This window comes from Hyaena hyaena, unplaced genomic scaffold, assembly GCF_003009895.1.
Source record: "Hyaena hyaena isolate Hyena2069 unplaced genomic scaffold, ASM300989v1 scaffold_193, whole genome shotgun sequence".
In the NCBI taxonomy this organism is placed as follows: Eukaryota; Metazoa; Chordata; class Mammalia; order Carnivora; family Hyaenidae; genus Hyaena; species Hyaena hyaena.
In genome coordinates, this window is record NW_024080823.1 from 1,529,016 (window position 1) to 1,542,282 (window position 13,267).

At 51.3% G+C, this 13,267-nt stretch overlaps 1 protein-coding gene across 1 annotated transcript in view; it reads right to left on the reverse strand.

The window, feature by feature from the left end:
- Window positions 1–4,994: 4,994 nt before the first annotated feature.
- CUNH1orf198 (chromosome unknown C1orf198 homolog) overlaps window positions 4,995–13,267 on the reverse strand; it is a 30,541-nt gene continuing 22,268 nt past the window's right edge. Inside the window, exons 3-4 of the mRNA XM_039241268.1 lie at window positions 11,392–11,925; window positions 4,995–7,911 (exon numbers count right to left, since the gene is read on the reverse strand). Of these exons, the coding sequence (XP_039097199.1) occupies window positions 7,855–7,911; window positions 11,392–11,925 (591 nt within the window). The 3' untranslated portion in view covers window positions 4,995–7,854. The remainder of the gene's footprint in view (window positions 7,912–11,391; window positions 11,926–13,267) is intronic.

Here is a 13,267-nt window from a genome sequence, read left to right on the forward strand (position 1 = left end):
TACCTTTCACTCCACACATGCACAGGTTGGCTTTAGACAAAGAGGTTTTTTTTGTTTTAAGTTTATTTATTTTGAGAGAGTGCACAAGAGTGTGTGCACATGCATGAGCAGGGAAGGGCCAGAGAGAAAGGCAGAGAGAGAATGCCAAGTAGGCTCCATACTATCACCATGGAGCCTGACATGGGATTCGATCTCACAAACTGTGAGATCATGACCTGAGCCAAAGTCAAGAGTCAAACACTTCACCAACTGGCCCACCCAGGCGCCCCAAGGCTTTAGCCAAAGACTTACGGGATTCCCTATGCAGACCTCTGCAGATCTTACTTGCTGGAACTTTGCCCTTTCGATTCTAACCCTCTTGGCCTCCCCGATCTCATTCTCTTCACTTTAGCAAGATTGCCAACCTCTGTTCGGATTCCCTCTCCCTGTGTTGCAGTCCAGAAATTGTCTCCAACATACTCAAGGGGCATCCTAGGCATGCTTCTGGAGCTTTTACTCTGCACAGTTCGCTCCTGCAAATTCCAGCCGTCTTCTCCTCCCCCAACACTTTCTCCTCAGCTCCGTGAGACTCTGGCAAAGTGGTCTAGAAAATGCCTCGTGACAGAAAGCCAGGACAATCCTAAGGCTTATTCCACTTGCTTCCCTTCTTTTGGGATCACAGTCCTGCAATGTCTGCTGCCATTTTCTCCAATTTTCTAGTTGTTTATAACAAGGGGACTAAGTCTCATCCAGCTTTATCATGGCTAGAAGCAGAAATCTCACTTACTTTTCAGTAATTTTCAACTATAAAACTGTGTGGTCACATGCTTAGTCGGCCTCCTCCAGTAGAATGTAAGCCCCATGAGGGTAGCAACTGTGTTACTGAATGCACAGTGCCTAGTACCAGGCTGCAACACGGTAAGAACTATGAAGCAAACGATATATTATTGTAACCCTGGGGCTAGGTGTTGGCATGAATTGGTGAAGGGAGACACAATGGGGGTGTGGAGGGAGGGAAGTGGACCACATGACACAGACAGACCCGCCAGGGCCCATGTGGTTGCCAGACTTGCACTTGGATCTCATTACCAGCCAGGACTATTCCTGTGACACATGCTTTCCACTTGGACCTGGACATTTTTCACAATACAAGACTGGCAATAAATGCTTCAAAATGCTGGGTTTGTGTTAGGCTATGCTTTCCATAAGTTCTGTAGTGTCATTAGAAAATTTTAAATAATTTTTAAAGACCCACACACCTATTATTGTCTATGCTTTTATTGCCTAACGAATTCTTGGTTGGTGTAAACTTCAGATGGCTATGGTAAAGGCAGCCAAGTGACGTAATCATCTTCTCCTCCCAGTGTCACACAGCCTGGGTGACTTCTGTCTCCTGAGGAACAGGGTCTCAGGTACCACTAACTCCTACCCTCACTATCTTCCCAATCTGCTCAGTTGCCCCCAGCTGGTGTTACAGAAGTACCTGGATTAATCCAGTAGGCTTTACAGATGTTGGCTAATGTGCAACTGTAGTCACACCAATTGCAACCAGAGACATGCCACAAAAGATGTAACCGTTCCTGGCCATGGGCCACCTCTGACCTAACCTACCAGCTAAACACATGGGTCTCCTGTCTGAAGTGAGAGATCAGAACAGACCCCAATTATGAGAGATATCAAATTTCTTGCAAGTAGGCACTTACTGGCATGCGATCACCATTGGTGCATTCCAGATCTGTTGTATTTCTTCTTTCTGCTGCCCTTCTTTCCGCCTCCCGCCCTCCCATAGGCAACCAATCCATTGTTAAATATGTCTTGCTTTATGTGTGCATTTTAAATTTATGCAAATGGTATTGTTCTGTGTTCCATTCCGTTTCTCGCTTGTTTCCACTAATGTATTTGCTCAGCTCCATCCATGTTGCCGTGTGCATAGTTAATTCACTGCCTACCCAGCCGTCTCCCCAGTGACAGACAACCAGCTCACCTCCAACTCCACAAACAGCACCGCAACAAGCAGCCTTGTAGACTTTCCCTTAAGTGCCTGCGCGAGAATCTCCTTCAGACACGTATCATGGAGGGGAAATGTAGGGTCACATGATAGACATCTTCTTGGCAAAATAGTGCCAGGTTACTCTTGACACATGCCTGTACAGTTTCCCTAACCCGGGGTCTCCCACCCCTGGCACTGTTGACATTCTGGACCAAATTATACTTTGTGGCGAGGGGCTGTCCTGGGCACCGAACGATGTGTGGTAGCATCTCTGGCCTCTACCCACTGGAGGCCAACAGTACGCTCCCCCTCAGTTGTGATCACGGGGGGGGGGGGGCGGGGAGCAAAATCACCCCCAGTTGAAAACCACTGCTCTATCCCATTTCTGCCAACACGTGGCATTAGCCGGCTAATTTTTTTCTCTGAGTCCCTTTTCACATGTTTGTTGGTGTTTTGATTTCCTCTAGTGTTAATTCTCTGCTAAGGTTGCTGGCCTCTTGCGGATTTGCAGGAATGCACGTGTCTCCTTGATATTGCTCCTTTATGGGAATTGACATAGCAATGACCTTCTCCTGTCTTTTCAGCTGATTAACTCTCTCCGTGGTGCGCTTTGCTGAGAGAAATCCTACGTTTTCATGCAAGAGATTCATCCATACTTTTGCTTTATGGTTTGTACTTTTAAACTTTTATTTAAGAAGTCCTTCCTTGCTCTGGGCCACAAAGTATTTCCCTCTGTTAACTTTACACCTTTACCTTTAATCCTTTGGTCTTGACTTCAAATGGAACCCATCTTCTTTTCTCTTTTTTCTTAATGTTTATTTTTGAGAGAAACAGAGCGCAAGCAGGGGAGGGGCAGAGAGAGAGACGGAGACACAGACTGTGAAGCAGAAGCCCAGCTTCTATACAGCGTTGGGTAAGAATCTGTGCTTACATCTCTCCATGGGGTGAGCCCCCCCCCGGCCCCCGCCAGTCTGTGGTGCCACTTTGACTGTGAACTGAGATCTCATATACACATGGGTTTGTCCTTGAGGTCCTGACCCTATTTCACTGATCTAATGATCTATGCTCAAACCAATACCCACAAACTGCATGTCTATGGCCTTCCAACATGTTTTCATAAATGATACCACAAGTCCACCCTCCCATACTTCAGTGAATGTTATTTCTCCATCTACAACTTAGTGTAAATTTGTCAGATTTCTCAAAACCTTCAGCCATGATTTTTGTTACAGGTGCACTAACTTCTATTGATTTGGGGAAAATGAACATTTTTATATTACATTATCCTACCCAGGATTACTCAGATCAAAAACTACATCTTCTATCTCCTTTTCACTGTTTTTTAATGTTTATTTATTTTTGAGAGACAGAGTGCGAGCAGGGGAGGGTGAGAGAGAGAGGGAGACACAGAATCTGAAACAGGCTCCAGGCTCTGAGCTGTCAGCACAGAGCCCGACATGGGGCTCGATCATGACCTAGGCTGAAGTTGGACGAATAACTGACTGGGCCACCCAGGTGCCCCTCCTTTTCACTGTTTTAAAGTTTTTCTATACCTGTTGAAGTTGCTTTCTGAATACCTTATATTTTTGATTGCCAGTAGGAGTTGCTATGTTTCTATTTAAGTTTCTAGTTGGTATTGCCGCTCTAGATGTCGAAATTGATCTCATATCCAGAATTGCTCACTTGTTCACCGCTTGACTTCGGGGGGTGGGGGGGGGACGGTTCAGAATCACTGTACCCTCCTAAGGTGTTTTCCTCTTGATATCAAGGCACCTGGAAGGCTAAGTTCATCAGAAAACGGCATTTGAGCACGGGCTCAGACCAAAGAAAATGCTAGAAAAGCACCATTTAGATCCCCACCCCAACAGAGGATATTCTTGTCCCCCCAGATTCAACATCTTCCTCCTGACTCCATAATGCACCCAGGTATATTCTGCCTCGACGCTGATGGCTCCTCCTTCCTGCGTTGAAACTTCATACATATATATATGTAATAAATGGATATTAACATCACATACTGAATCATCATACCTATGAGCTTGGGAGTTATTCTGCCTCCTCTCACAATGCATCCATACAATAATCCAAATACTTGTGGTCCCAGAATGTTCACCACAACCAGCAGGTCAGCAAGTACAATCACTTGTTCACCCAGGAATCTTTGGTCCCTGAGGCAGCAAGGCCCCATGGTGCAGGATCAAAAGTTAGAAGTCTATCGGCCTGAATCACCGTTTTCCTGAGAGGTATTAATTTTAAAAGCTTTTTTATATGGAAAATCACATCTAGGGGCACCTGGCTGGCTCAGTTGGTTAAGCGTCCGACTTTGGCTCAGGTCATGATCTCACAGTTCGTGGGTTCGAGTCCTGTGTCGGGCTCTGTGCTGACAGCTCAGAGCCTGGATCCTGCTTCCAATTCTGTGTCTCCCTCTGTCTCTGCTCCTCCTCCACTTGTGCTCTGTCTCTCTCTCTCTCAAAAATAAACATTAAAAAAAATTTAAATTTAAATTAAATTAAATTAAAAAAAACATTTAAAAAGTTAAAAAAAGAAAATTCACGTCCAAAAATTCCCTTCCATCTGTAGTTGGTAACTTACCACCTGCACTTTAATGGATGAATAGGATTAACTGGCCATGCTTAATCTTGTATTTCTTCCAAGAAAAATCCATCTCAACCAGGTTCAAGATGAAAGCTTTCAGGGAGATAGCATCTGCTGTTCTGAGTCAGTCACTGGATGCGATAAGCTTGTCTCTGGGATGATGTGCCATGGGCTCCTGGTAACCTGGGGTGACAAGGACCCCCCCCCCAACAGGGTCCAGCCTACCTTTCAGCTACAGGCCTGTCTGTGCATCTCGGCCACCGCCTCCCACTAACCTGCAGGGGGTGCTGCGTCCGGCCTGTGCACAGCAGGCTTCTCGAAGAGGTTTCTTGCTTGCTTAACTAGTAACAACCCTTTCTTCCCTGAGCTCAACAGCAATCACCACGATGGGCTTCCTGACGTCAGCAGAGGCCCCAAAGACACACACCTCGCAGATCTTAAATGGCTTTATTAAAGGTTATTAATATAAAATACAACCAAGTTACAAGTCGTCAGTAAGAATTTTTCATGTTTTGGAAAACGTATATCAAAGGAAGGGAGGTGCAGAGGAAGGGGGTGGCTCTGACATCCACGTGGGGTGCGGCGCACGGCAAGGGCTGGGTGACTGGCCCCAGCTGTCCCCAAGGGGCAGCACTCCCAGACCCAGAAAGCGGGGTAGGGACCCCCAAGTGGAAGAACTGAAACTGGTTTCTGACTTCCTGGGGGAGAGTTTACGAAACACAGTCACCCGGAGGCAGACGCTACATCCGTGAGCAGAATCCCAGGTGTGCAGAGGGGGAGCGGGGGACACCCCAAAACCAAATACAGGCTTCAGCTGAAAAGTGTGTATTTTTAAAATAATAAATATAAACTTATGGTTCTAGAAACTTCATCCTGATACCGGGGGTGGAGAGGAAGTGGCAAACAGAAGAGCTGAATTTTTCCTTTCTGAACAGACTCCCGGGGCGGGGGAGGGGGGCAGCAGACATCTTTGCCCAGACCACCCGTGGTTATTACGAGAAGGATCAGCAGGTCAGGCAGGATGGGGACTCACCAGCCTGTGTCCTCCAGGCCCCGTCATGCCTCCTTCTCCGAAGCGGAGCAAAGCAGCACGACTTGAGGATTTCCTAAGTTTTGATTTTACATTTCATCTCAGGAGGCTGCTCCATCATGAAACATTAAGCACTGTCGTAAGTGATCACTAAACACTCTGGGTAGCGGACCCCGGGTGGCACCGGTGGGGGTCGGGGGAGGCAGAGGCTTTAAACACCGCCCGCACCCCCTCAGCCCCCGGGAGAACGTGAAAGGAATAACTGGGCTTTACGAGAAAGTCAGAAAGAAATGAGAATTGTCTCGCAAGAGAACAGACAGATCGCCATGGGCTCACCGTCCCCGGATGTAGCTCTTCCCTGGCACAATCAGCATCAAGAAATACAAACTCACACCTGTACCTCTCTCTCTCTCTCTCTTTTTTTTAAAGGAACCCTGTTTTTAAGCACGGGTGTTAAAACAGCCCCTGCCCTCCAGGCTGGAAGTGGAGGCAGGTGGTAAGCCCGGCTCTGAGGCGCGGTGGCTGACGCGAGGGGCTGGCACCCTGCCGTGCTGTTCCAGCTGGGACTCCTAGGTTCCCTTCCCCCTCCCCACCACGCTCCGAGCCTTTTCTCCCTCGCATGTTTCAACCATCCCTACATGGTCCCAGAAGAAATCCGTCTTTGCCATAACGCAGCCAGTCAGCACTGTAAGGAAGGTCACATCCACACCCCCAAGGGGCCAAATGAGGTTTGGGGACATCGTGCAATTGGCAGAAACCAAGCCAAACGTTGGCCGGGCTGCAGCTTTGGCAGAAATATTCCTGGGGGAAGAAAGATTGCCACGTGCTTTACCTTGGCGCCAGAGAAGACGCTGCGGACAGCACTTAAGAATGTCATAGGAGGCAGAAACGCATGTTTAAAAAAGACACACTTGGAGACTGGAACCGGGCGCTCTCTGGCAGGGCGCGCAGGGGTTAAGGCTTCAGGTGAGGAGAACACAGTGAGAGGCCACGCGGAAGTCACACTCGGCACGTCGGGCAGGCTCACGCAGCTCGGGGTCATCAGTCAGGGCACGGGCTTCCCAGGGGAAGGGCCACGGTCCTGCTCCCCCTGCCCCGGCCACGACTAGGGCAGGGCCACCTGGCCCTGGCGGCCCATCTGAACTGCGGTGGGCGGCAGGCTCACACGGAGACGCCGTTGATATGACCACAAGGGTCCGCAGGGTGCTGGGGCACTGCAGAGACGACGACTCCTGCTGGTGGTCAGGGATGGTGGATGAGATCCATTAGGAGGCTCTAACCAGTCCTTGGGACGAAGGACGTCCACGGCCCCTGCCAGCCTCCTGCTGGAAGGTTCTACCCCATAACCCAACTGATGAGAAGGGCTCTGTCCTCTAAGCTCTGGCATCTGTCCTCACTCCTGCAGACGCCCAGGACCCGGAACCGCCACCAGGGCCACAGAAGTAGCAAAGAACCTCCAAGCAGAAGCCAGTAGACGCCAGAGAAAAGTGGCAGCCTTACAACCTCTAAGTCTACATACAAAATAATGGAAAGTTAATACAAAACTTTTAAACATGCAGCTCTTCCTAAACAACAATGACTAGTTTCGGTACGTTTTGGGGCGGCCTAAAACCATCTCTGCTCTGTGCCAGCAGTGGGTCTTCTGGAAATGACGAGAGGGTGGAGCATGGCACACGATGCAAGAAGTGTGGCGTCAGGAAGCCACGGGCGTCAGGGAATGTTGGGTGGGAGTGGGGGAGGGGAGCCACCTTCCCGTGGTCACAGCCAGCCGGCCGCTAGTGCCAAGGGAGGGCGTCGCCAACGACCACCCGGCAAAGTTCACCCCACTCATTTCAAAAGGGGAGAGGCTAAAGGAGAAAGAGACGGAAATCGCTTTTATGGATTTTCGTGGCAACACGGTGAGAAAGCATTCTCTGAGGCCGGGGCACCACTGGATGGAACTGGGAACAGAGGCTTTATTCACGAGACCTACCGAATGCCTTTACAGTCTTTTAAAAATTCCAAATGTAAAACTTCTGTTATCAAATCATTGAAAATAGCATATATATCTGGCCTTATGAAAAAAGAGAAAAATCTGGAAATCCGGACAAGGCGATATTTGCCAGTTTCCAAACGAGTAAGAAAAGAGTGTACAGAAACCAGGAAAACACATGGGGAAATATTGCCCTTTTGATCCTCCTCCGCCACACCACTTTGGAAAACATTTAGGGGTTCTTGGTTTTATTATTATTATTATTATTACTTTGTTGCCTGATACATTTTACCAGTTGTCCAGAAAATCGAATCCTGTCTTCAAGACGACATTGCTTGAGGTGACCTGGGGGAGGGACATAAACAGCAAAGTAAGATACATTTTTTTTTAGTTGTGTATAATCTAAAAACAGCATCTCATTTAAACTGACCCAAATGAGATACCTTGCTTCCATCTCAGAGGCTCCCTGACCTCAATTTGCCTCAGTGCTTGGAACCAGAAAATGAAATAAACTTCAGTGTGCGCTACACGCTCCGGGCTCTCCCTCCGTCTGTAGGCAGGTCTGAGAGCAAGTTTATCGACCGAGCCGCAGAGACAAGGGGAAAAATGTATCTCCTCTACCTGTGCATGGACAGGCATGTTGGAACTTAGTCGTCATGAAGTAAGAGGGCAAATGTCAGAGACAGTCTTTCTACTGCTTTCTAGCACACACACAGCGATCCGCCGGTGGGCTGCAGCCTTCCTGGGGGACGACACAGTGACACCCCACCCTCCACGTAGCTGGCGAATGGCAAACCACGTATGTGGACACAACAGCAGCAAAGGACGTTCCCCGGAAGCCTGTCTCGGGCCGGCGTGGCTGCATCTGCCAGTGACGCAAAGTGAGCGCCGCCGGACTTCAGGCAAGCCGTCCCTCTCTCTGCTTTCCTGCTGGGTCTCTTTGGTGAGGCTGGCACTTCACTCTCTGCTTTGCACTCAGACATCTGTTCTTTCCGATGATTTCACGTGTGGTCTCTGACTCTGCCCTTGCCCTATGCTTTCCTGCGTCTCTACCATTACGACTCCCTCACGCTTTATAGGTCAGAGGAAGACTCCGGTGCCAGGTGTCAGAGAAAGATCACTGGGGAGGCAGAGAGCCTGGCAGGTGTAGAAGAAGGAGCAGGCGGGCAGGAAAGGTAGAGACACAGAATGGAGCCAAGAGACGGAGCCAGGAGCCACAGGAGGCAGGACGGGGAGGGGCCGAGAGCGCTGGCTTACGAGGGTGGGTACGCCGAAAGAACGGGCTGGAAAGCTGAGGTGCAGCGGATGGAAGGTGGGTGGGGCTCCTGCCACAGCCCTCCCCCCCTTCTTCGGGAGGACAGCTCACAAGGTCATCTGCTGAGAGAGGAGTGGGAGCACCTGGAACCCCATTCCAGGAAACACCCAGAAGATGACCACAGCTCAACAAGACAGGACACAGCTGTTAAAACGGATTCGAGCCAAAACTGGCCAATGAGCAATGCGGTAAGGTAGTCAACATCAACATGGAGACATGCAAATCCAAACCACAAGGAGGCCCACAGATACCATCTGACAGCCACTAGGGTGGCCAGGATCAAGAAAGAAAACACGGGGAGGTGAGGAAGTGGAAAAAGCGACCTTCTCGCGCACCCCTGCAGGGAAGTAAAATGGTGCGGCCACTGTAAGAAACAATATGGCGGCTCCTCAAAGAGCCAAGCACAGAATCACCATACGATCCATCCATTCCTCTCCTGGCTGTATATCCCACAGGATGGAAATCAGGGACTTGGAACAGATCTTTGTACAGCCGTGCAGACAGGGGCATTATTCTCAAGAGCCAGGCAGCAGAAGCCACCCAAGTGTCCGGCGGCGGACAGAGTGGATAAACAATGGAGGTAAATCCATACTGTGGAGTATTATTCAGCCTTCAAAAGGAAGGCAATTCGGACGCATGACACGATGCGGATGAACCCCGAGGACATTACGCGGAGGGAAATAACCCAGTCACGAGAAGATGGATACTATCTGATTCCCATGAGACACTGAGGGTTAGTCACCTTCCTGAAAATATAAAGCAAGATGGTGGCTGCCAGAGGCTGGGGGAGGAGGGGAGAGGGAGTTGTCTAGTGGGTGTAGAGTTTCATTTTCAAAAGTGAAAGAGTTCTGCAGATGGATGGTAGTGACGGCTGCGTAACAACGTGAGTGTATCTGATACCACCTCTGCTGGGCGACAGACTCCATGTGATGCATTTTATGTTACATATATGAACCACAATAAACATTTTTAAAATATGTATTCAAAGAAAAAAAAAAGACAGCCAAAGGAAAAAAAAAAAGAAAAAGACAGGAGCGCCTTGGTGGCTCAGTCGGTTAAGCATCCAACTTCAGCTGGGATCATGATCTCGGGGTTCGTGAGTTCAAGCCCCACATCGGGCTCTGTGCTGACAGCTCGGGGACTGGGGCCTGCTTCGGATTCTGTGTCTCCCTCACTCTCTCTGCCCCTCCCCTGCTCACACTCTGTCTCTGTGCCTCAAAAATGAATAAACATTTAAAAAAAAATTTTTAAAGAAAAAAAAAAAACACAGCCACACCAGCAAGGCGCACATGGTGGGGTGTGTGTGGCAGGGTGCCCCCTAAAGCATGCCTGTCTCTCTTGCCAATAGGAAACTTCCCTAGGATCCAAAATCCAGACCCAAACCTAAAGAGCACTCTCTTGCTCCCTCTGGCCATCCCTATGTGTGAGTAGGTGGTTCCTTTGGAACCCTCCTGCCCTGCCTGCCTCGGGACTCACACGACATGAGTGTCAGGAGGCACTAATGTTCCCGGGGTGTGCTGTCCATCTCTAAGAGGGACGGGACATAGGACCTTGTCTAGGGTCTCACCCAGGTGCATGAGCAATCCAAGGTTTCCCCCCCAGAAACAGTTCTCAGACATGCCTACCTCCAAACTAGGCTTCCCTTTGAAATATAAGGACTTTTGGGGTGGTTTTGTTTGTCGATGCACTCTTCCAACACTAGATCCCTTTCAAGTCCTAGCCAAACCCTTTGCTTCCTCTTCACCATCTCGATCTCTAACTTAAGCGATACAGACCGACTGGTAAAGACGCTGGCCGATGCTCCCACAAAGAAATGGGAAAACACTCACATCCTTATTCTTCTACACCCTTATTCACCTTCATGACACACTCCTCCTCACCCAGTGAGCCTCCCAGATCTTTCTTTTGCTTCCCTCCAAAAAGAACTCCTTCCTTAGGATTCCTCCCTCGACACATAACCCTATCCTGCTTGGAAACGAGGAGCCAATCACAACCTTGCGGCAGGAGTTTCCTGTGGCCCCTGAGAACAAGAGTGGCTGCTCTTGGTGGAGCCTCAGGGGTCCTGACCGCTTCCTCCGTGCCCCCTTTGGGGCATCTGCCCATCCCTTCCTTCCTAAAACTCCAGCCCAACTTTACAGACCCCTTGGTGGAAGGGGCGTCCAAATCCCTCCTATACTGACCGCCTCCCCCCTGCGAGCTCCTGTGCTCACAGCCCTCCTGAAGGCCCTCCCCACCTCACATTCATGGGGAAGGGCAGCAGGCATCCATGGCACACCACACATAATGGGCAAATGAGTCATGGCACCGAGGTGGACCCATGAAACACGCCCCCTTGTGGACTGGTCAGTCACCCAGCTGAGCAACAACCCCGATCTCCAGATCCCAAGAGCCGCCCAAGGAACAGGCAGGGTGAAGAAGAGGGAGGGGAAGAAGCAAGCGTGGGCATCGGTGGCCCACCTGTCTTGTGGGACGCCTCCCGGGGTCACCCCTGGAGAAGGGCGCCCACCCACCTGTGTAGGCATGGGCTCCGAGAACAGAGAGTCTTCCACATCTTCCACGTCGTCCCGCCCGGCCTCGGGAGAGGACAGCTTCCCCTCGGGCTCGGATGGAGTGGCGCTGGCACAGGCCTGGACGGGCTGGGGTCTCTCGTCAATGCCGATGCAGGGAAGACCCCGCTGCTCCTGGCGGAGGTGGCTGGGCCTTTCAGCCTTGGGCTCCCTGTCCTTCATGGCAGGGTCCTGACGGTAACAGGCAGGCAGGACCTTTTCCCCTTTCTCCATGGACTTGATCTGGCTGGGGGTCAGCGACTGGAACTCGGCCTCAGGCCCCTCTCCCCGGGAGCGCTCTGCATTGATCTTCCAGAAGGAAGCTTCCTCTTCCTTCCGGGCGGGACCCAGGGCATCCAGGCTGGAGGACTTGCCGCCCTGGGAGGGACGGAGAGCCTGCGAGCCCTGGGAGGTTTTTGACGGCTGCCTCGACTCACAGGCGGTGCCGCTGCCTGGCTCTTGGATGGACAAGGAGCAGACGCTGAACTCCATCTGACTCTGCAGCCGGAACACAGAAAGGAGAGAACCAGCCTTACAACCCAGCGCAAGGGCTGCAGCAGCTCAGGCCTCCACCCGCCCAGCAGCATCGACCCCGGGGGGGGGGGGGGTGTCCATCTGCCGAAACCGTCTGCCCCCCCTCCAGGACGGCCATCAGCACACCCACCGCACGGGAGCCCAGCCACCCAGGCCCCCAACCGTGCAGAGGCTCTGACTCACTCGTGACCGAGGCCTCGCTGCCTGGTGAGCAGAGCACCCCTTTGTCTCGTCGGGACTGATTCCAGCACCTTCCAGAGAAGGAGCTGTCTGGCAGCGATGGCCCTCTCTTGGGGAGGTGATTAAGAAGGTGCATAGCCCAGCCCAGCCCAGCCGTGAAGGTCTGCACCGGTCCCCACTGCCCAGGCCCTTCGATCTTGACGTAGGGCGGCAGGGTGGGGCAGACAAGCAGGAAAGTAACCAACAGAGCCAGACCCTGCTTTCCGGGACAAAACCACGAAGGTCAAGGGTGGGCCTGAGTGCGGCCTTGGAGCCCGGATCCGCCCAGCCTCGCCTGACACTCCACCTTCATGTCTGCGACAGGAGCATATGTCTGTGTGGCCCAATTCTCACGCAGAGGCCCTGACTCCCAGAGTGACGGCAACAGGAGGTGGGGCCTCTGGGAGGTGATCGGGCTGAGACGAGGTCATGAGAATGGGGCCCCCACGATGAGATCCGTGTCCCTCTAAGCAGAGACACAAGACCAATGATCTTTCCACCCCACTCATGGACACAGGAGGCAGCCATCTTGCAAGCCGGGAAAGCGGGTTCTCACCAGAACCCCACTGCACAGTCCCCTTGACCTTCAGGCCTCCAGAAGGAAGGTGAGAAACGAATGTCCATTGTTCAGCCCCCAACTCCCTCCCGCGTGTTTGTTACAACACAAGCCGAGCGAGACCGTGTGTCATGTTCAGGGGCCACCTCTGCAGCTCTGACGTCGTCCAGGTCCTGGAGGCCAGGACAGCGCCCCCATCCCGCCCGACTGTCCCAGAAACACTTTCCTTGATCCAAGCCTGCTCTGCACAGCCAGTGTGTGCCGTCCGGAAGACACAGCATTAGATGGAAGGAAACCCAAGTCTTGTTTCCAGGCCAGAACATGTCGGACGAGGGGGCCTCCCAGGCCTGCAGTCTGCCGCCTCTACCATCTCTACGATCAGTCCTGAACCATCCTGAACATTCCCCTCTTTCTCCCTACTTTGCCCTCAGACTCCTTTCTTCTTCTTCTTTTTTTAATAATGTGGATAATACATGGAGTTTAGGAATTAGAAAAGAGTATTTTTTTCCTTTCGTATGTTGGGGTAACAAT